At 37.6% G+C, this 23,708-nt stretch overlaps 1 protein-coding gene across 2 annotated transcripts in view; it reads left to right on the forward strand.

Annotated features, from left to right (window-relative positions):
• The first annotated feature begins 443 nt into the window (after window positions 1-443).
• The window catches only part of LOC131163627 (GTP-binding protein ERG), a 33,433-nt gene continuing 10,168 nt past the window's right edge, over window positions 444-23,708 (forward strand). For both annotated transcript variants that reach the window (XR_009139077.1, XM_058120248.1), the window contains exons 1-5: window positions 444-1,093; window positions 6,806-6,895; window positions 7,798-7,943; window positions 10,046-10,204; window positions 10,296-10,366. Coding sequence is in view for 1 of the 2 variants with exons in the window: in XM_058120248.1 (XP_057976231.1) it covers window positions 611-1,093; window positions 6,806-6,895; window positions 7,798-7,943; window positions 10,046-10,204; window positions 10,296-10,366 (949 nt within the window). In the remaining variant the exon portion in view is untranslated. The remainder of the gene's footprint in view (window positions 1,094-6,805; window positions 6,896-7,797; window positions 7,944-10,045; window positions 10,205-10,295; window positions 10,367-23,708) is intronic.

Consider the following 23,708-nt stretch of genomic DNA (forward strand, 5'->3'; position numbering starts at 1 on the left):
AAAATGAAAATATAAGTATACTCCAATTAAATGACATAACTTTACAAAAGTGCTTTATTATTATTATTATTTGTATAAAAGGCAAAATTTATTAGAAGAAATGGGGTATTTAAGTTAATTATGTACACTTTTTTAATAAATTATAACAAGTCCTAAAATTTTTATAGAATTAAATTTTCTCTCTCAACTTTTAGGACTGAAAATTTGATCTTAAAACTTATATTATTATTGTTGAGTTGAATTGTATTTTTCTCTCGAATCTTTTATTGAAAAATTCAATAATTTTTCATCTTTATTATTATTATTATTATTGTACTGTATTATTTTTTATTTTTCTTAACTAATCTAAACATAATTTGTAATTCTTTATTAAAAAAATTCATTATAGGATTCATTTGCAACATCGAGTCCAAATCAACAAAGCCCTAAACCCCTCTCCCCTTGATAAACCCAGAGCTCTTTGCTCTCTGCGTCTGGGCACAATCCAAAGACAAAGCGGTGTGCAACCCCATTTGACCTTGGGCGTGAAGTTTTATTTTCCCAAATTCTCTCCCTCTCCTTGCAGGAACTCTGGTATATTCATGTTTGCTTTGGAAGTACATAGCACCCGATGAAGGCCTTCAGGGCTCTGAGAACCCTCACTGTCCTCTCTTCAAAAACCCACAACGCCCACATCAGTCCCACCTTCCTATGTCGACTCTACTCGGCCCAACCCCAACAGGACACCTCCGACGGCGACGATGGTTCAGTCTTCGACAGCGCCCACTACGCACTACCCAACGTGGGTTCGGATTCTGCTGGCAAAGCCTCTTCACAGTGGGACGAGAAGTATCGCGCGAAGGCTGATCGAATTATCTTCGGGGAAGAAACCCAGAAGCGGAAATCGAGAATTGCGGTTGAAGAAGAAGAGAGCAAGCAGAGGGCTGCCATTCTCGCAAAGGCTTTGCTTCAAGCGGCATTGGAGAGGCCTGACGAAGAGGACGAAGACGAGGACGAGGAGGGTGCGACAGTGAAGGAGGAGGACCAGAGGTCGCTTTCCGTTGGGATAATAGGAGCGCCGAATGCCGGAAAGTCGGCACTCACTAATTACATGGTGCGTCCATTGATTTTATTTTGTTTTATTTTATTTTATTTTTATTTTTATTTCGCTAGTTTTGATTAAGTGATGAGATTTTAAGTTGATGTTATGCACGCCAAGTTCGGTAATTTGTTAGAGCAGAGATAGTGGTTGGGTGCCAGTACTTTTTGGGTTATGATAAAAATGAAATGTTTAGGAAGGAAGATGACATTATGACAACGATGTATGATCCAGAAATGTGATGTTGATTTTTGATGTTATTGAAGTAACTGATCACTGCTATCCTAGAAAGTTGTGTTGTGCCAGAACCCCTGTGCTGTTAGTTCTGGAAAGTATCTAACTAGTTTATAGATGTTGGGAAGCTTGAAAAACTCTGTTCAAAAGCAAAATAGACTAAGGAAATATGGAGAATGTGAAGCTCAAACCAACTGCATAATATTCCAATTTGCATCCACAAGCCACCCAAAACTCATTTCACTACTTGAGGGATGAAAAATAAGATGGAGATGATCTTTTTGAATGGTGGAGAGCATTGAATTATCTCTTATGGTTTGCCAACAAAGTCTTATGGTGTATTTGAGGGAAAACATACTATGGTACTATCCCTCAGTATTTTTTTTTTTTAAAAGCCATCTTTTCCTTAGGTTGTTGTAACTCATGAACTTTCTTCACCCAACCAAAAGTGTCTGTCATATAGACAACTGAGAGGCAAAAGGTTTTGTCGCAGATGTGAAAGCCCCGAGTCCTTATCCCTACAAAGCCATTCCTTCACATTCCCGGAGTCCTTATACCTATAAAAAATTCGAGTTTGGCAAGATGGTAGATGGGAGAAAGCCATTCTCCGGAGTCCCTATTCCTCTATAGGGTGACATTCTTAATATAGTTCAACTTCCTATTACAATATTTTCCTTGTCATATGCAAGGCGAACTTAAAGTTATGCTTCTTATATTTGTTAAAATACCCTATAGATGAACCATTACCCATTAATTATTTTCGAAAGAGTCATAGGTGGTAATTTTACCTATCAAGCATAACAAGCAAAATCATAGGCTCCCTTCAAATTGGGGGATAAAAAATTGTTAACAACAAGAATTTAATCTTCCAGTGCTACAAATATGATGCTATTCTGAGTTTTCAAGAACTATTTTTTGAATCAAATATTCCAGGAGGGGCTGTGCACATTATGATAGTTCCACTCTTTCATAGTAACTGATCAAATATAAGAATAACATTTTGATGACAATACTTTGATTTCCACAGGAAGTATTGATATATAATGAAAACTCAGAATATTTTGATGTTAGTTCTATCAATTTGTTCAATTTACTAGATTTCCATGGAAGATTTCTTTTTAATAATCAGCGTGTGTCAAACTGATCATACTGAAACCACCATGTATACTTAGTCCTGTTTGCCTACTGGATTATTATTGTTCTCCAATTTCTTAGGCAAATGACGATGGTGAGCCATGGGTATACAACCAGTGTTTGAGTACAAATTTTTCCTCCCCAGCTTATGATTCATTTCTGAATGTCTGGTGATATTTTTGCTGACATCAAAATATTAAATTATTTTATTTAAAAAATTGGTAGACCTCTTATTTTAGGGAAAAAAGGAATGATATATTTCTGCACTGGTGTTGCTGGCATGCTGCTCAATCAGGACATGTAGAAAAGCATTATTTATCTTTATGCTTAATTGGTAGGTCTGTTGGTGTATGGAGTTTTCTGAAATGTTTTCCTCAAAAAATCACAGCATGGAGGCACAACAGGTTTTAACATATCAAAATTAACCGTTAAACTTTAAAAAACATTTTTTTTTGGCAAATGAAAAGGTCAAAATGAGACTTGAAAATATTGAGCCGAAATTTTTTCCTTGTTATTAAGTCTTGACGTCAGCAAAAAGTTGTGTTTATTTCTGTAGTCATTGATCTAAATTCATGTAAAATCAAGGCTTAACATGTTAATATGTTACAAATATGGCTGAGGACTGCTTTGCATTTTTTTGTAAATGTTGTTTCGTCCCATATTATATCTTGATTCCTTGTACCAGTTTCTGTTTTTGTTGTCCTGGAAGTAGCAATGTAGTGTTAAGCGTTTAATTGATTTTATTTTATCACGCATAGGAGGAGTAAGTCCCTTTAAATTCCAATCAAGAAGATATATTCACTTAATCAATTGTGTATGGTTTTTCAAGGAAAAAAGTTGAGTTGTTGTACCCTTGTGTTGAGAATCGACATATGATATTATTTACATGTCAACAGAAATGCTTTTTAAATTTTTATATGTAATATCTGGGTGGCTATATTGCCAATTGAAACTTCCCTTTCTGTTTAAGCCCTTTTCTTGGTTAAGTAACCGTAATTTCATTAAAAACAATCAAAGGAGGCAACACCGAAGTAAATCAGAAGTATATAGGAGATTACATGTGAGAAAGAACACCATGTCACTAAGAGGATGTTGTCCGGAATAAAAATGAATGACTAGTTATTTTGCAGGGATTAGTTCCACTGAAATGAAGTAAATACGAAAAGCATGAGCTTGTATGCAGGGAACTCTGCCTTTAAGAGTTCCTTTACTTTCATGAACTCCACAATAAACCTGCTCCGAGAAGCAATTTCTTAACAAAAGCTCCAATCAACCCTTCTAACAAATTGACCGTAGTCCCTGGCATGATTATCTGAAATCCAAAAAGCTAGAAATGGTGAAGAGCTTTTCTAATGTCTCTTGGCAATGAATTTACCTGTGATCAACCAATCTACACTCGTCTTACTGTGCCAATTAGGCCCAACCTTTTAACAAACAGACTGCAGTTATTTGCATGATGAATTGAACAAAAAAGCAAGAGGAGAATGGACCATAGCTCAAATGCCATCTAGAATTGAATCAAAGAATGGTCAACCAGCTCTACATCCCTTTTGCAGATGCAGGAATAATATTTCCCCTAATATTTCCGTTATCAGGATTGTATTCTTCTTCTCCTTCTTCTTCTTCTTTTATATATATATATATATATAAAATATTTGGGATGATATTGACGGTGAAAGTTCTACATTGTGCTGCCTTTGAAGCAGAGAACCTTCGTTTCAACCTTAGGGTTTCACAACTACTTCAATAGAAAACCGAAAGTGTTCTCCCCTATGAGAAACTGAAGGATTTTACGAACAATCTATCTTCCCAAGTCTCTTCCCATCTCTCTATCTCACATCCTTCCTGCTCCCCTTTCATGAACTACACCACCCACAACTGTATAGCAACGAATTACAAAGTCTAGTACAAAGAATGGGGACTGGCAAATGGGAGTTTTCAATGCATTTGATTATCTTTAATGATTTTTTTTTGGGGGGGGGGGGTGGTGGTGGTGGTGGTGGTGGTGGTGGGGTTGGGGTTGGAAGAGGACTGGGGCAATGCTGGTAGTGTCCAGGGTTTGGAAAGTAACCACTAGGATGAAGATAAATTTTCACACTAGGCCTAGCTCACTTAATTTATTTTTATTTTTATTTTTATTTTTTGCTTTTGAGGGGTTGGAGTTGGGTGCATCAAAAGCTATGGGATTGAGAGTGCTTCTGTCTATTTTGCAGTACTCCGGTCTCAGGTTCAAATCATAAAAATTTTAGAGACAACTTTGCAAAAAGTGAGATTATTTCTGACAGTATGCCTCAAAAGTCAAACCCACAATTCAGGAAAGAAAATCTCATGGATATGAGACCTTCCTTTTAGATGGGTGGAAGTGGAACCATAAGTTCCATTAGTTGTACAGAAATTCTCATTTATAAATTGTGTTTTTTGGACTGTTGGAAGGGGAAATTGCAGTAAAATCAATATGTTACTGTAATATATTTGATGGCTAGAAAAACATGTCTAGGACTACTCATCTATTAATGCTAGACTTATATGTTTAATAGGATGGTTAGATTTGGTAAGATGATATGTGCTAATCCACCTTGTGCGTGGCATGAATTTTTAGTTCAAGAATTATCCTTTTATTAATGTGGTTAGGGCTGCTTATCATTCACGACTTCTGTTATGTGCGGTAGTAGCCCTGTACACTTGGTTAATATTTTGTATCATTCATATATTGGTGCTAGGTCTCTGTGGTTAATTTTGTCTGCTCAGCAGATGCTTTGCTTTTTATACTCTATCCTTAAGCCCTGCCATTATAAACTCTTATGCAAGTCTACTTCATCAAGTTCCTATTGTATATGAGTAGAATATGGAGGAGGAAACAGGATATTGTAAATTTGTTAGTGCTTTATTTCTCCACCTCTTTTTTTAGGAATGCAAGAGGGTTTTACTCTGCCAAAATGGAGCAGACGGATAAACTGAGCTGAAGATGATCAGAGGAGCACATAAACCCAAAGGCACATACAGATAGGGGAAAAATATTTCTTGCAAGATGAGAGTATGGGCAAGCCAACCTAGACAAGTGCAATGAAGCCAAAAACATAAAGCTTTTCATACAATCTGAAATCAATGCAAAGTGATACAGAAAACTAGCAGAACACAACCAGCAGGAGTCATAATCCATCCCTCCTTTAATTTTGTTTGAAGAGAGAGCATTGGCATTTCTGTCCTATTATCCTGTTTTCATCATCTTCTGGATCATTAACTGGACTGTTGAAGCATAAGTTTAATGATGAGACAATGGATTTCGTTAGCGCACCAGATATATTGAGTGAGGAGCTATGTTATTGTTATTAGGATCTTTATTTATTTATTTACTTTAATAGAAAAAGAAGCCATTTAATCGAAGAGAAGGGAAAATAAAACAAGGAGCATAAGAAATTCAAAGAGCTAAGGGATTCTGAGAAATAAATTATTGAGGACTAATATGAATAGCATTGACATGTAGCTAGCATCCCAATCACTGTACCATTCTGTGAACTATGAATCATGTTATGCCATTAGGACTTTGGATCTAAAGGAAAACGCCAGCCATTTACCCACTTAGGCTATGTTCTTGGACACTGAATTACCCAACACCAAAACACCCTCACACTTAGGCCTGCAAACCTTATCCCAACTAACCAAATGATCCCTTCTATTCTCACCCACCAGATCTTGGGAAATCCCTTATCAACTTCTCTAACCTATTAGCAACTGAATGAGCCCATGCAGGAATCCCAAAGAGAGAAAATACAGTAGAATAGAAGATAACAGACATTGATCAAAGTTATAAGACCCCCTAATATAAAGAAACTTTCTGCCATAAATTCCAAACCCAAGACTTCAAATCCATGCTCAGAAATGCAATGTTGATGTGCTCCAAAACTTCTACATACAAGCACAGATTATGTAATCCCTACAAGAAAAAGCTATAGGATACGTCATGGAGTAGTTGTTGAAATATTTGACGCACAATTTACAATATGTGAGGAGTATCAGTATCCCATACTTCTACAATATGTTACGGCCACCCTCTAGAAGTATCTATGCTTCACAGCCCTTAAACTATGTGTATAGAAACCTTTAGAGCATGTGATCCTGTTCCTTTATCTTTTGTTTGTTTGTTTTTCATTTAGAAAGCTTTCAAGATATTCGTTTTTTTAATGGATTGAGGATTCACATATTTTGTTATATCATTAAGTGAAGTGCCGTTTGATTTTTTCTTGCTGCCCTTTCGCCCCCCTCCCCCACAACCCAAAACAGACCACAAAAAAGAAAAAAAGGAAAAAAATGAGGAAAATCTTGTCTCTGCGATGTCATATACTTATGAAATTTTTGTAGGTTGGGACAAAAGTGGCTGCTGTTTCGCGGAAGATAAACACAACTACTCATGAAGTGTTAGGAGTGATGACTAAAGGAAACACCCAAATTGTATGGTACTCAATTTCATTGAAAATTGATTTACTTATTTGCATGTGAAGTCAAATTATGATACTATGTATATGAACGACATGGAAAATGACAATAATATCTTATGCATGGATTATCATTCTTGGTGGATTATTAAAATATCATTTTCATGTCCAAAAAATTCTTCAATATTTCCTGTTCAATGTATGTAATGTTACAACTATAATTTTCTACTGCTTAAGAATTATTGTGATATTTTAAGTATTTTATGGACAATATTGGTTTTGCATTGTTGCTCGCCTTTGTGATATATTAAAATTAACCACTTAAGACTACCCAGACTAGCTATGTGCAATTGTGTCCCTTTTCACTGTGCAGACATTTTCTCTGGAAGTAGTTATTGCCTTTGTGATGATATATGAATATTAACCACTTAAGACTACCCAGACTAGCTATGTGCATTTGTGTCCCTTTTCACTGTGCAGACATTTTCTCTGGAAGTAGTTTTGGATATTATAATCTGTTAATATAACCATAATCTTGCCATGTTCTACACTGACACAGTCTGCCCTATTAGTCTTTTAATGTATCAAAAAGGAAACCTGTCGATAATCAGCCAGCAAATATAAAATTTACATTGAGATTCGTATCGCTGCAGTCTCAAAAGCCAAGTGTTGCCCCTTTTCTTGTAATACCTATTGTTTTTCATTTTTTTATAAATCTTTAAGGGCAATGACATCTATTTTTTTTTTTTCATGCTCACCAAGTTATGGAATTGAGGTCTACAAAAGAATAGGTGGCAATTCCATTTTATTTATATGATTCTTAGTATGGGATTTTGTATAGGAAATCCATTTTTTAATAATATGTAACTGTGTTGTGATGCTGTCATGGAAAATAATTTTCTGATTTCTTGTGCACAGTGTTTCTTTGATACACCAGGACTGACGTTGAAGAGAAGTGGGTACCCTTACAATGATATGAAAGTTCGTGTGCAAAGTGCTTGGAGTTCAGTTGATCTATATGATGTGCTCATAGTTATTTTTGATGTTCATAGGCATATGAATAGGTCAGCCATCTCTTCTTTTTAATCTTTGGGCTGCACAAACTTGAGTTTGTTGTCCTTTATGTCGTATCTGATTTCTTCAAATTTGGTTACACTAGGAAACGAATTCTAGAAAGCCATTTTGTGGGTGTCTTTTTCTATTAGATAATAGACATAATCTTTAAACTCACGACCCATGTGGCACAGTTACTTCTAGAAGGCATCAGTACCTTGTATTGTTTCATGAGTTAATATCTGATCTAAAAAATTTAATATGTCTGCTTTTCCATTAGAAAATGCACTCCCATAGTCCCATCTAAAATTAGCACTAGGACGAAATTTTATGATAAAAATGGGAAGCAAGTATCAAAATTAACCTCTTTTAGTATTCCCCTTAGCCTTTTGATTTATATCGCATTCAATTTCTAGATGACAGCAAGCTAACATTGGTCCATACCCCTTTGCTAATTTTAAGTGCCTTTTTTCTGTCTGCATCATTGAAAGTTTGTGAATTTGCTTTCTTTGTCTTTTTATTTTGTTTATCTTTCGATGCCCATAAATTGGATTTCTTCATGAGATAATTAACCTACAATTTGCCTGAGGTAATTTCAACTTGATTGTTCTAAATCCATTCGAAAAGAATTGTATGCTTTCAATTGACCATATTTTTGATGCATTTAATAAGTATCATTATAATGTTAGTTTTTTGTTTTTGGTTTTCTAAAATGAAAATGTCATATGCACCTTCTTGGAAATCAGACCATTGGAGGAGATGACGTCAATTCCAACATATGTGAATTCAAACAAAATGTCCTTACACATGGGAGACAAAAATAAAATCTGAAAGATAGTTGAAGTTTTTGGTTACTATTTATACATAAAAAATGATATAGCCATTAGAGATGTATCAAACCCCGCTACAAATATAGTAAAAGAGAAGAGAAAGAAATGAGGATGACAAAGTCTCCTCTCAGAAAGCCAAAACAAAAATAGTGAAAGGTTAAAATTTTTTTGGAGGACACTGTAGCAAATGAGATGCAATATGGAATATGCTCTCTTTCTCTCTTGTGAAAACAACCCTGTTCTCTCATGTAGTGTGCCATGGGTTCAATAACTTCAATGTCACTAGAGTTGTGCAAACGTTTGACTTGACCTTCGATCTGATGTTGGACAAAGTGGGGGTACAATCTTTATTTGTTTGTTTTTGAATATAATCAAAATTGCGACAGGTGGGTGGGATTTCCTGCAAGTGCTGCTAAATGGTTTTCTGACGGGTTGTTGATTTTTGGTTGGTTGTGAAAGGGTTTCTGTAAAGATTTGACTAACAAGGGTGGGGGTGGGGCTCGGGGTGGGGAAGTTTCTAGAGTTAGTGTTGGGGCGGGAAGGGATGAGATATTCAGTTTTTGTCCACTATAGTGGGAAGAAAATCATTTTGAAGTCAGCTCTACCAATCAATCAAGACCAAGAGTCATTATTACTCAACTTGGAGATGCTACGAGCAGGGAAATGCATGTGTTTGAAGACATCCAAAGTCTCTCAAATGTTCCTATTGTTGAGTTTGTCATCCCTGATATTTTCATTGATGCTAATTCTCAATTCAAGTCTATGGTGCTGCCAATGGAGCAGGGTTTCTTGTATTACTCAAGCGCTGGCTTTTGAAGACTCCTAGTTTGATTCTCACTTTTGATCTCCAGCATTTCAAAATTCAATTTTGAATTTTCTAAGTTGGGGACGTTTGATGTAGGACAAGAAGTAATCCCTTGGGAATATCTTTGTTGGAGAATAATTAAGAAGAATTGGTTGAGGGATTATTGACTTTAAGTGAATGTGAGTTTTGCCCTTTTATCTCCTCTCTCCTGCTTCCTCTTTTTTCTTCTAAACTCTCCCATGGCTGCAGATCATCACATGAAGATATACTGTGGTTACATATCCTGATAATGCCTCCTCAAATCCTAGTCAATATGTGGAGATTTATTAGTTGCATCCTATGAATATGCTGCTGGCAATCCAAATAGATATATAATTTTGTACTTGATAACCTTAGTTTACTTTCCAGCACTTACGGTTTCAATTAGTTTGTTTCGATCACTAACTGGTTCATACCTTTTAACTATTTCACCATGCAGGCCTGACTCAAGGGTAGTAAGATTGATTGAAAGAATGGGAGCACAAACACATCCAAAACAGAAGCGAGTGTTATGTATGAATAAGATTGATTTAGTTGAAAAAAAGAAAGACCTTTTGAAGATTGCTGAGGAATTCAAAGAACTTCCAGGGTATGAAAGGTAAGTTTGTTTGCTTTTTTTTTTTAAATATATAATTTACCATACATGCTCAAGAAAGTATCTAATTTTTTGTTATGCCTTTACCTTTTAGGTATTTCATGATCTCAGGAATGAAGGGTTCTGGAGTGAAGGATCTTACCCAATATTTGATGGAACAGGCATGTTCTATTCTGATAATACCAATCTTAATTTGTTAACGCTTGAAATGCATTGTTGACCCACAACCTAACAGCTTAAGCTCTTAGGTAAAGTGATTATCTAACATGGTATCAGAGCATGATTCCCCAAGTGTTTACACCACCATCAAAACCAAAGCCTAAAAGCCAAAATCCGCTGCATGTCTATCAGTATAGAAGATTTTTCAGCAATATTATAACCCTAGAGAACAGTCAGCAGCAGGAGGAAGTCACTCCAGTCGCTGGAATTTTCTGGGCAACATTGCCAGTTCAAGAACATCAAATCTACTATAGATTTGTGAAAACCAACACCATAGTTACCCACAGACACTGCCGATTTGCCCCCCACTGAAATCCTACCTCCAGGCACTGTCTCACGTGCCGGACGAAGGCTGCCAGGGCCGACCCCACGCACTGGCGCTTGAAGCCAATTTCAGGCATGGTTTTGACCTGAAATGATCCAGCAGTGATCCAATCCCTCTATTAACATGTTATTGGAGTTTTTCGTGATGTTTTTTGCCCAAAGATCTCACCTTTTTTAGTTGCTCATGTGTGGGACACAAGGAATGGTTGTTTGATGCTTCGTGAAGCAGTTTATGAATGGCTATTGAGTTTATTGGGTCTGAAATAGTGGGATTTGCTGTGTTTTTTGATTTAATGTTCTAATTCCTTCCATATATCAAAATAATATCAAGCTGTTGGGCATGTGTTTTGCGCAAAGATCCAATCTTTGTTGTGACCATGCACTCATGGTAATTTTTTAGTTGTCGTTCAGTGTTAGTAACAGTCATTGGTGACTCTCTTGGAGCAGTGGCAGTGCTCATAAACTGTTTTTTGTGAGGTTGTGGCAGTATTATATAAATTAGTTGGTGATTTATCCATGGTAATTTCAGTGGTTCACTTCTCCAATTGTTCCAGTGCTGTGAGTTGCTTTCTTGGGGTTGTGCCTGACTTTCTTGGTGCTGTGGCAGTCTTGTACTGATTTATTTGTGACTTGTTCATGGTTGGTCACCTTGTTCGTGGTTGTTTCAATTGTTCCAGCTATTAGTCTTATGGTCATTGGTTTGAGTTTGTGAATGTTGGGATGGAGTTTGCAAATCCTAAAAGTATGGTTCCCTCGTTAATCACTTGTTTGCGTGAACTGCGTACTGTGACTATATCAGAGGAGCAGTATTCAAGGTTTTTACAGTATTAATTGTCTTAACAAGCATCTCATCACATTGCGTATTTTGCCCAGAAAGGTAAGACTGTATAACAGGCGTAACCAACATTGGGTTATTGATTTTACTGCCACTGACCATATAACAGGTGTAACCAACTTCTTTTTTGATCTCCAGTATCCTAAAAATCTACCTTAAGATACCCTTGCTGATGGGTCCACTATTGTTGTTAAGGGGATAGGAACAATAAATCCTACTCCTTCCATCTCTCTTTCTTCTGATTTATACATTCCTAAATCTCCTTTCAATCTCATGTCAATTAGTAAGTTTACGAAGTCATTAAATTGTTTTGTCACATTCTTTCCTCATTTTGTGGTTATTTAGGATTTGAAGAGAAGAAAGACAATTGGCACAAGACGTGAGGCTTGTGAACTTTACTACTTCGAGTTGCCTTCTCCATCCATTGCCTGCATAGTCGCAGCTACACCACTTCAAATCCGTTGTCGCCTTGGTTATCCGTCCTTGGGCAAGTTGAAATAGCTGGTTCCTACATTGAGTTCTATGTCTAATTTTGAATTTGAGTCTTGTTAGGGCAAGCATCATCTTGTTCCCTTTGCTTCCGAGGTCAACAAATGAGTGTTTTGTCCTTTTATGTTAGTCCATTCCGATATTTGGGGTCCTAGTCGTGTCACATCAAAGTTGGGGTTTCGGTAATTTGTTACATTTGTTGATGACCACTCTAGGATGACTTGGTTATATTTAATGAAAATTGTTTTGAGTTGTTTGATATCCTTTGTGCCTAATGTTCCCAAATAAGGACCCAATTTGATATGCTAGCCAAGATACTTTGCAGTGATAATGCGAAGGAGTATTTCAGTACCCAATTCAATGCTTATAAGACCAACTTTAGTATGATCCATTAGTACTCTTGTGCTTACACTCCACAACAAAATGGGATTGTAGAGCGGAAAAACAAACATATTCTTGAAGTCACTCGTGCCCTATTATATCAAATGAATGTCCCCAAAGTTTTTGGATTGATGTTGTGCTCATAGCTTGCTCCCTCATCAATAAAATGCCATCCTCTGTCCTTGGCAGTAAAATCCCATATTTAGTTATCTGCGCTTTTTATTCTCCTTTCCTCCTCCTATATTCAGTTGTTTGTCCTTTGTCCATTAATTAACTCCAGGAATGGATAAGTTGGATCCTCGTGCTATCATATGTATCTTTTTGGGCAATTCCTATACTAAAAAAGGATATCGATGTTATAGTCCTACTTTACATCAATTTTTTGTCTCTGTTGATGTCACCTTCTTTGAGTCTACACCATACTACTCTAATTTGTTGAGTTCTATTGACTTTAATGACTCTTTTCCTTTGCCTTGCCTTCCAGATCCAAACCTAGTATCTGTGCCCAATCCTCCTACATCTTCATCCAGTTTGAGTCCTTCTTGTTGCTTGGATCATCCCAATTTGGAGGTATACACATGGTGACTCAAGGGGGAAGTGCCTCCTCCAACTTCTACTATTGTGCCTTTAGTTCCCTCGTCAGATGATCTTATTTCTCATGATGTTGATCGTCCTATAGCTGTTCAAAAAGGTAAATGCATTTGTACCCAACATCCAATCTCTAGTTTTGTTTGTTATGATATCTTCTCACCCTCTTATTATTGTTTTGTTAGTATTTTGTCTCCCGTTGCTCTTTCAAAATCTATTTCTGAAGCCTTATCCCATTATGGGTAGAGGACTGCAATGGTTGAAGAGATGCGTGCACTACATGATAATGATACTTGAGATTGGTGCCTCTTTCTCTTGATAAGTTGGTGGTTGGTTGTCATTGGGTGTACACTGTGAAAGTCAATCTTGGTAGTTCTGTGGCTCGTTTGAAGGCCCGCCTTGTTGCTAAGGGGTATACTCAGGTCTATGGTTTGGATTATTTAGACACATTCTCTCTAGTCGCTAAACTTGCCTCAGTACGTTTGTTGATTTCTTTAGCCACCACTTGCCATTGGCCTCTAAATCAATTAGATGTGAAGAATGCTTTTCTACATGGTAATCTTCATGAGCAGGTATATATGTGGCAACCACTTGGGTTTGTTATTGGGGGGAGTCAAGCTTAGAATGTCGACTTAAGAAATCATTGTGTGGATTAAAACAATCTCCAAGGGCATGGTTTGACTGTTTTAGTGTTGTAGTACTTGAGTTTGGCCTTCATTGGTGTGCAATATATCACTTGGTTTTTTATCATCATACTTTGTCTAGTAGGACTTTGCTTATTGTGTATGTGGATGACATTGTGATCACTGGTGATGATGATCGAGGCATCCAAGACCTAAAGCTTTTCCTATATAGTAAGTTTCAGACCAAGGACTTGGGACCATTGAAGTACTTCTTAGGTATAGAAGTATCGAGAACTCGTATGGGAACTGTGTTTTCACAGAGAAAGCATCTTCATGATCTTTTAGATGAGACAGGGCTATTGGGATCCAAACCTATCGATGCACCCATGGATTCTAATAGTTAGTTGGTGCTAGATATGGGCGATATGTTGCCTAACCTAGGTCGATACAAAAGACTTGTTGGAAAGTTGAATTATCCCACAGTCACCCGATCAAATATATCCTTTGCAACAAGTGTTGTGAGTTAGTTTCTCAATTCCCCGAGAACAAGTCACTAGGATGCAGTAATTCATGTTTTGAGATGTCTCAAAGGTGCACCAGGGGGAGTTCTCTTGTATCAGGATCAGGGTCATGCTCATATTCAAGGCTATACAGATGCAGATTGGATCGTGTCATCTTCCGACCAAAGATCCACAACTAGGAATTATATCTTTGTTGGTAGTAATTTGGTGTCTTGGAAAAGTAGGAAACAAACTTTGATAGCTAGGTCAAGTGCTAAGTCAGAATATAGGGTTATTGTCATGGTTTTAAATAAAGGCCGCGACCGTTACGTAAAGGTTTTTTGGGTTACCGATACTGTTACACACCGCGAAATCGGTGGGAAGAAAAATCACGGCCGTAGCGGCCGTTACGGACCGCGACCGTTACGTAAAGGCCGCTACGGCCGTTACGTAACCGCTATAGGACTGTTAACACCAAAAAAATAATTTATTTTTTACTTTTTCTTCTCACTTTTTCTCTCTCTTTCATATATCATTCTCAATATACCAAGTGGCAAGAGGGGGAAAAGATTATAATGAGGATGACAATGATACAAAATTTACTTTTTCTTTAATAACTCACAATAGATGCATTAATTAACAATTTCAAAATACTAACTTGTTAGGAATTTTTTTTTTAAATAATATTAGTAATGTGATATTTATGTTCTTTATTTTTCAACTTCAACCTTCTTTCTTTTCTAGCTATTTTATATTTATATTATTCGTATGTCTTATGTGTCTAATAGATTAATGGAGTGTATAGTGTATTTTATTTTATTAATTCATTTAGCACACATAAGAATTTATCACAGATAAGAACAATGAGAAGTATAAATACTCACACACACGTAATTTTCCATCAATGATGGTTTAAAACAAATGTAAACTTGTCCCTTACCAAATAACTTAGTTACTCGAACTAAAGGGTCCAAAATACACTAAAACCCTTTCTAAGAATGGCCAAAAGCTTAAAACATGCAAGTACGCTAATATGCACAAGGTTGTGCGTGCTTCAAAAAAATTCACGGCCGTTACACCCGCTTCCCGTTATGTAACATCCGCTACTCCTGCTTCCCGTTACACTTGTTACCGTTACGTTACGCTACCCGCTACCGTGATATAAAACTATGGTTATTGTGCACACTACATGTGAACTTGTTTGATTGAAGAACATGTTGAAAGAACTAGGTTTTCCACATTCTGAGTCTATGGAGTTGATGTGTGATAATTGAGCTGCTATTCATATTGCCTCAGACCCTGTCTTCCATGAGTGGACAAATCACATCGAAGTTGATTGTCATTTTATTCGAAAGAAACTTGTACAGAAGCTCATTACAACCACTTAGGTGAAGTCCAAGTTTCAGCTTGCTGATTTGTTCACTAAAGCCTTGGGAGGTGCTCGTGTGAAATTCATTTGTAACAAGGTAGGAGCATATGATATATATGCTCTAGCTTGAGGGGGAGTGTTAATGGTTATTTAGTCATTTAATATTATTATTAATTGTTAAGAGTTTGGGTAAGTTAGTAACAAAGTAAGGGAATTATGGCCATTCCTATTGTTCTTGACATATATTATAAATAGAGGGAGAGACCTATTGTTGAGTTTAGGTCTTCCATTTTCCATTTTACCCAATTATTCAATATGGTATCGGAGCTGGTTACCAAGAGGTCTTGGGTTCTAATCTTGTTGTCCGCGTTTACTGTGTGGTATTTAAAAAAATTATTGTGTTCGCTATCATGAGTGCTATTTATCATGTGTTTATTTCTCTACGTGCTGTCGGGCTGCACGTGCGGAGTAGTGTTAATAAAGCTTGCTATACATTGTCAACCCACAACCTAACAGCTTAAACTTTTAGGTAATGTGGTAATCTAACATAAATAATTTGCCTCCTTTTGTTTGCAAGCTTTTGTCTTTTTCTTTTAATTCTTCATTTCGAAAGTATGTTCCAGCTCAGAATGTTATTCCTTGATGCATTTTCTTCAGAGTGATTGTTGTTGATGTTGTTTGTGATCACACCCCAGACTAAACCTTGTTCTACAGTTTTCTGATTGCCTAAAAACATTGGTTCCCTATCTTATTGTAACCTTATTTAATCTAGTTATTTAAATTCCTTCTTTCTTGGTAAAAGCAATTTTTTTTTAGATGCATGAAATGTGATTTATTGAACCAACCCAAGGTGCTTTCTTAGAGATGATTGGAATTTTCTGTTTGTAATGAATTTAATTTGATCCTGGGAAATTGTAGTTTGTATTTTTTTAGTTGCATTTCACCTCCTTCTGTCTATGCCATTTGCAAATGGTGAATTATAAATTTTGAATTGTCTCATAAACAGTGTTATGTGGACTTAATATGGCTGCTGGATGTTGGCTGCAAAATGAAGTGGTGGGAGTTAAATTTATCTTATTATATATATATATATATATATATATTGTGGTACAAATCAATGCATAGCGGAAAACCGTTCGGATCATGTAATATATATATTGTGGTACAAATCAATGCATAGCGGAAAACCGTTCGGATCATGTAATGCAGCAACCAACGATGAACAATACAGAAACACAATCACACACAAATAATAAAGGAAAGTAAATTGACAAAGACACAAGAATTAACGTGGTTTGACAATATGACTACGTCCAAGGGAGCAAGCGGCTGAAATTCACTATCATCCTCAAACTAGGGTTACAACATTTTTTGTATGTTAACCCTACACGTACAATGAGATTAGAAAGTTTCCCAATTACCCTTGTATCAACCCCTGGAGGTTATGCCTCCAAATCCCCAACCTACTGATCTTCGCGAAAAATTTAAAAAAACAGTGTCGAACAAAGTCGTCGACGGGACGGTTTTTGCAAACCGTCGACGGTTTCTTACGAAGATTGAAATCGTTGATGGTTTCTTCTCAAGGCTAAACCGTCGACCAAACTGTCGATTGTTTCTTCCTGCAGCCCAACTTCATTGTTTTTCCTCACTATGCTTTCCCTGTGCATGTGTTCCATTCAATATGAGCCACATACTCCAACAATCTCCACCTTGGTGAATATTTACCACTTACGAGAAATACGAAAGCATAACCCGTAGCTTCACCTGGGACAGTAGGTTGGGATGCCTCCCATCTAGCACTTGGAGACGTTGATCAAGTTTAAGCAATGCTTGAACTTGTCCGTGGTAACAAACTTTGTCAACATATCTGCTGCATTCTCAGAAGTATGAACTTTCTCAAGTAGTAGTTCTCCAGAAGCAACCAATTCCCTGATCATGTGAAACCTCACATCTATATGCTTGGTCCTCGCATGATACACTGGGTTCACCAAAGAAATGATACTCTAACTGTCACAATGCAGCTGAACTCAACCTTGCTGAATACCCAGCTCCTTGACCAATCCTTCAAGCTACAACGCTTCCATGGTAGCCTCAGCCACTGCCTTATACTTCAATTCAGTAGTAGATAATGCAACGAGTGATTGCACCATGGACCTCCAACAAGTAGGCTTTCCCACAAGGGTGAATATGTACCCTATGGTAGACCTTCTGTCATCCAAGTCTCTTGCATAGTCTGCGTCCACATATCCTACCACTGAAGGATCACCCTGTTGTCTGCCGAACGTGATGCCATAGTCTATAGTACCCCTCAAGTATATGAAAATCCACTTGACTGCATCCCAATGCTGTCGACCCAAATTTGAAAGAAACTTGCTCACCACACTAACAACTTGTGCTAAATCTAGTCTTGTACAAACCATAACATACATTAAGCACCCCACTGCATAGGTATATGAGACCTTTGACATGTCACGAATGTATTTGTATTTGGGCACTGGGCGGTAGACAACCTAAAATGATTCGCTAACGGTGTTCTCACCTAACATAGCTCTGCTGAGATAACCACAATCTCCTTGAAGCTCTGTCCCTACGAATCTCCATTTCAAGAATCTTATTGGCTACAGCAAAATCTTTCATGTCAAACTCTTTGCTCAACAAGGTTTTCAAATTGTTGACCTTAGTCAAACTCCTCGCAGTAATCAACATGTCATCCACACAAAGCAATAGAAAAATAAGTGAACCATCATTCAGACTCATCACATACACGCAACAATCATACTCACATCTCCTGTGGCTAATCTGGATCATGTAGTAATCAAACCGCTTGTACCACTGCCTTGGAGACTGCTTCAGCCCGTATAATGATATCCTCAATTTACAGACCAAGTGCTCCTGTCCAGGCTTACTGAACCCTTTTGGCTATGTACCATGTAAATCAGCTCCTCTAAATCACCATGGAAAAATGTTGTCTTTATGTCCATCTGCTCCAAGTGCATGTAAAAATGCGCCACCAATCCTAACACTGCTCTGATGGAAGTGTGTCTGACCATAAGGGAGAAGATCTTGTCATAATCAACTCATTTCCTCTGTGAGTAACCCTTTGCTACTAACTGAACCTTGAACTTTTCTCCTTCTTTTTCTGATACCACTTCTTTCTTCCTATACACCCATTTGCAACCTATTGCTCTCTTCCCCTCTAGAAGCTCCACCAACTCCCACGTCTGGTTCTTATGCAAAGATTCCATCTCCTTTACCATAGCACTCATCCATTTACTTTTCCTTTGGCTGTGCAACGCCTTTTGAAAAGTAGTAGGATCCCCATTACTGGTAATGAGTGCATAAGAAATAAGATCATCAAATCCATTCCTAGGGGGTGACCTGATAGTGCGTATGGGCCTGTCTATAGCAAAACTGTGATGCTGTTGGTCTCCTGAGCTAGAACTCTCAGCATTCTGAACATTGTTATCTCTACCTTGAGTCTTTAACTCCACCTACACCACATGCTCATTGCTGCTGCAGTTTTCTAGCACTTGTTTTTCTTCTTCTTCCTGAGTACGTTGCAGAATTGCTTTCTCATCGAAAATCACATCTAAACTGATCACCACCTTATTTGCCTTCGGATCCCATAGCTTGAACCCTTTCACTCCTTTTTGATACCCTAGAAAGATGTACTGTCTAGACTTTATATCAAACTTCGATCTCTCCTCACTAGAAACGTGCACATAGGCTGGACATCCAAATACTCTCAAATCAAAGTAGTCTACCGCGCTGCCTATCCACACCTCTTCCACAACTTTCCCATCTAGTAGTGCCCTTGGTGATATGTTAGTAAAGAAACACGTCATATTTACTGCCTTTGCTTAGAAGTTCTACACAAGCCCTGCATTCAACCTAAGATACCGAGCTCATTCAGCTATAGTTCGTTTCATCCTTTTCGCCACACTATTCTGTTGTGGTGTCTTGCGTACTGTGAAATGTCTCCTAATGTCATGCTGCTCGCATAACTCCTTGAACCTCAAATCAGTGTACTCAGTACCATTATCTGACCTGAGACATTTGATCTTTCTCTCGGTATGATTTTTCACTTTAGCTTTCCACAATTTGAACTTGAAAAATGTCTCTGACTCGTGCTGCATGAAGTATACCCAGACCTTTTGTGAGTAATCATCATTAAAACTCACGAAGTACATATGTTTTCCTCGTGATGCTACTTTTACCGGACTCAAACATCTAAATGAATGTAGTCAAGGATTCCCTTCGTTTTGTGTGTGACTGTCATGAATTGCACCCTATACTCGTTTTCCAAGCATACAATATCTGCAAAAATTCAACTTGCATGTTTTGACACCCTTCAAAAGATTTCTCTTATGAAGCTTCATCATCCCACGCTCACCCATATGATCAAACAACATATGTCACAAGACAGTACTATTCGACTCAAACTCTGTAGCTGCAGTTCTACCTAGTGTTTTAATAGGCGAAGGCGTAAGGTGAGGCGCTTTATCCTTCGCGAGGCGAGGCGTAAGCCTTAAGGCGCTGAGGCGTAAGCCTTTTGGGACTGTATTTTTAAAATGATTAATAAATAAAAAAATTATATATGTAGTATTAAAATGAGAAAAATGTTAGAATAATGGAAAAAAAAATAGCATTCATAATTCTTAAGTATCATATAGGGCAATTTTAGGTTTTAGCTAACAAACTCAAACAATGCATGTTAAAAATAAGCCATAAGTTTTCAAAAAGAAGAGAAAAGCCCAAATTACAACATCCCAATGCCTCATCATCCAAGATTATAATTTCTAAGATTCTAGTAAATTTTAATCAATAAAGTTCAGAGGGAACTCTCAAGACCTTCATCAACGTCCTCATCTTCATCATAATAAATAGGAGTTCTTCCAATAATAAATTCCTCTCCCACTTCAACATCATTGTCTTTCTCAATTGTTTCCAATGTTGGCTCCTTGCCTTTGTCTTGAGTGCCTACATATTCAATAAAGCTATAGGTTAGGAGTTAGGAGAAATGGAGAATTATAAATTATTAGATTAAAAAATGACTATTGATATTTATGTACTCAAGTTCTCACAAGAATCACTAATCTTCCTTTTTCTAGGAAGATTAGAATGCAAGCTACCAAAAGCTTGTGTTGCTTGAGCATCATCTCCTTCAAAAGGTACCATGGGCAAAGCTTTAATAGCATCAACATCTAGGACATTTTCATCATCGACCCAAGAAGTATCTTTTGGGAGGATAGGTTCTTCCTTCTTTGTGATCCATTCATCATCTGAAGCTACTCTTGGCACCAATATTGGATCATAATTTTGTCCTCTTATAGCTCTCTCCCTCAATTTGGTGTTGTACTTGACATAAACTAGAGTATTCAATCTCTTGTGCTCTAATCTATTCCTCTTTTTCGTATGAATCTGCTCAAATGTGCTCCAATTCCTCTCACATCCACTACTACATGTCAGGCTAAGAATAAGAATAGCAAAGTTCATCAATTCTGGGGTCTTTGTCCCAAAATGCTTCCACCAATTAGCTACAACATAAAAAAGAACATGTTTGAGTTTCAAGTTATAAGAAGAAACAAGGATAGAGTACTACTAATTAACTATTTTTTATGGAAATATTATTTTTACCTGAGCTTCTCAACATTTTGGAGTCAACAACCACTCGAGTCCCAAAATCCCCTTGTGCATTATCAAACAAATCCAATTGGATGTTTGTAGCTAGCCCCTCCTTATATGTCTTCATTCTATCCATGCATTCAAATAATACCTTGTTCCCTTCTTCACAATTTGAGAAGTTTTCCTTATAACGCAATTGGGGATTTAAATAATGTCCTGCAGCATGTAAATGGTGATGAAGTTGTGGAGTCCATCTATCATCTATTTTTCTCCAAATGGGTCCATATTTTTTCTCATTTCTAGAAAAATTTGCAGCAATTTTTTCCTTTTCCGAATCCATTGTCTCATAGAGAAACCCCATGGCTGGCCTTTCCTCAGAATCAACTTCACTTAGAACACACACAAGAGGGACAGCACTCTTGATAACATATGCCACGTGAGGCGAAAAATGTTGGTCAAATAAAACTGTTGAGCGAGTCCTTATACCTTCTTGCATGTTTGCATATGTAGAAGTACACCACATCTTCGAAGAGAACATAGATTGAAGGCATCATTTTTGTTTGTAAATGCTCTAAAGTGTCAAAAATGCAGTAGCAAAGCGTGTCACTGCAGGGCGGATGAGTTCTTTGTTGTTGGTGAAATGCTTCCTCATCATTGCAAGTACATAGGAATTATTATAAATAAATTTCACAACTTGCTTAGCCTTTAGGATTGTGCTTGCATGGATCTTCAATTTTGCAATATCCTCCAACATGAGATCCAAACAATGTGCAGCACATGAGAGTCCAATAGAGCTTCTCCCTTTTTTCCACCATTTATCATGTTTTTCGCATTTTCAGTTATCACTTGCACAACATTCTCCTCACCAACTTCCTCAACCACCTCATCCATATACTTAAACAACAAATCACCTTTTTTTTATAGAATCAGAAGCATCAATGGATTTTAAAACCACGTACCAGTAGGACTATTCACAAGGAAATTAATTAAGACCCTTGAACACCCATCAGTCCATCCATCAATCATGATAGAACATCCATATTCCTTCCAAGCTTTTTTGTGATCTTTCAACATGCTATCGATGTCTTTCACTTCATCTTTTAGGATCCAAGTCCTCATCTCATGCATAGATGGAGGCTTGAAACCTGACCCATAATTAGCAATATTATCCACCATAACATGCCAATATACGTCATCCATCAAATTAAATGGTAGAGCATTGTTGAACACGCAACGACCAACTTTCCTACACACTTCATTTCTTTCTTCCTTCTTCCATTTTGAGTTTAGAGTGGATTGTTTGGTCTGTGAAAATGAAAACTTATCCATTGGGCCTCTAATCCTAGGAGTATGACCACTTCCACTATTTTGCTACTCAATCTCCAACATTAGACCTAGCTCTCTGACTCCTTCCTCCCGGACCTTGCCCAATCTCTTCAAGTAGTTCATTTCTTTTACCATTCTCTTCTTGAAATTTTTCAAGAGCATTCTTGCACTCATCACTCACGTTTTGAGGGACTTTTGGACAAGGTTTCATTCCCTTCCTTGTACCAGCCAAATGATGTTTAAACCTTGTGACAGTCCCGCTACAACGTTGATCACAAAATTTACATCTAAAATATTTTTCTCCATCTGCTTCTTTTATATATTTCCAAAAAAAAGCTTTTTTTTGCCCCTTGGAATTAGCTTCACACATTTCAGCAAGTGCAGCAAGATTTAATTTAAGCAATTAATATATGGAACAAAAAAAAAAAACCTGAGACGAACTTAGACCCGTCAGACAGACTTCGAAAGATAGCCAAATGATGCTGAGAGAGAGAGAGCAGAGCGGAGGCTTCGAGAGAAGGAACAGATGGGACAGACTTTGAAAGACAGCCAAATGATGCTAAGAGAGAGAGAGAACAGATCAGAGGCTTCAAGAGAGAGAGAGAGTAGAGCAGATGCTTCAAGAGAGAGAGAGCAGATGCTTCGGGAGAGAGAGCAGAGGCTTCGTCGAGGCTTCGCGAGGGAGCAGAGGCTTCGAGAGAGGGTAGAGGCTTCGTTGAACTTCGTACAGGCTTCGAAAGAGAGAGTAAAGGCTTTGACAAGCTTTGTCGAGTCCTCGAAAGAGAGAGCAGAGGCTTCGAGAGGGAGCAGATGTTTTGTCAAGGCTTCGTCATGCTTCATCCAGGCTTTGAAGAGAGAGCGAAGGCTTTGTCAGGCTTCAGCGATAGAGCAGAGGAGAAAAGCTTTGGCTTTGGCAGAGGAGAAAAGCTTCGCGGGAGAGACAGAGAGAATATGGTTTAGTGTGTTTTGGGTTTGGACTTATAAAATTGTGTTTTAAACCTAGGAATATCGAAAGGCGTACGACTTTCATATGAGGCGTAAAAAGGCGCCGTTTTTTGGCTGAGGCGTACGCTTTGTTGGCTGAGGCATGCGCATTCATGGAGTTTCGCCTTTGCACATACGCCTTGGTGCGTTTTCCTCCCAAAACGTCCTTGAGGCGCGTCCAGAAAACACCTTTCGAAACACTGGTTCCACCTATAACTGTGGTGCCTAGCAGTGTATAAATATT

Source organism: Malania oleifera, chromosome 9, assembly GCF_029873635.1.
Source record: "Malania oleifera isolate guangnan ecotype guangnan chromosome 9, ASM2987363v1, whole genome shotgun sequence".
NCBI lineage: Eukaryota > Viridiplantae > Streptophyta > Magnoliopsida > Santalales > Ximeniaceae > Malania > Malania oleifera.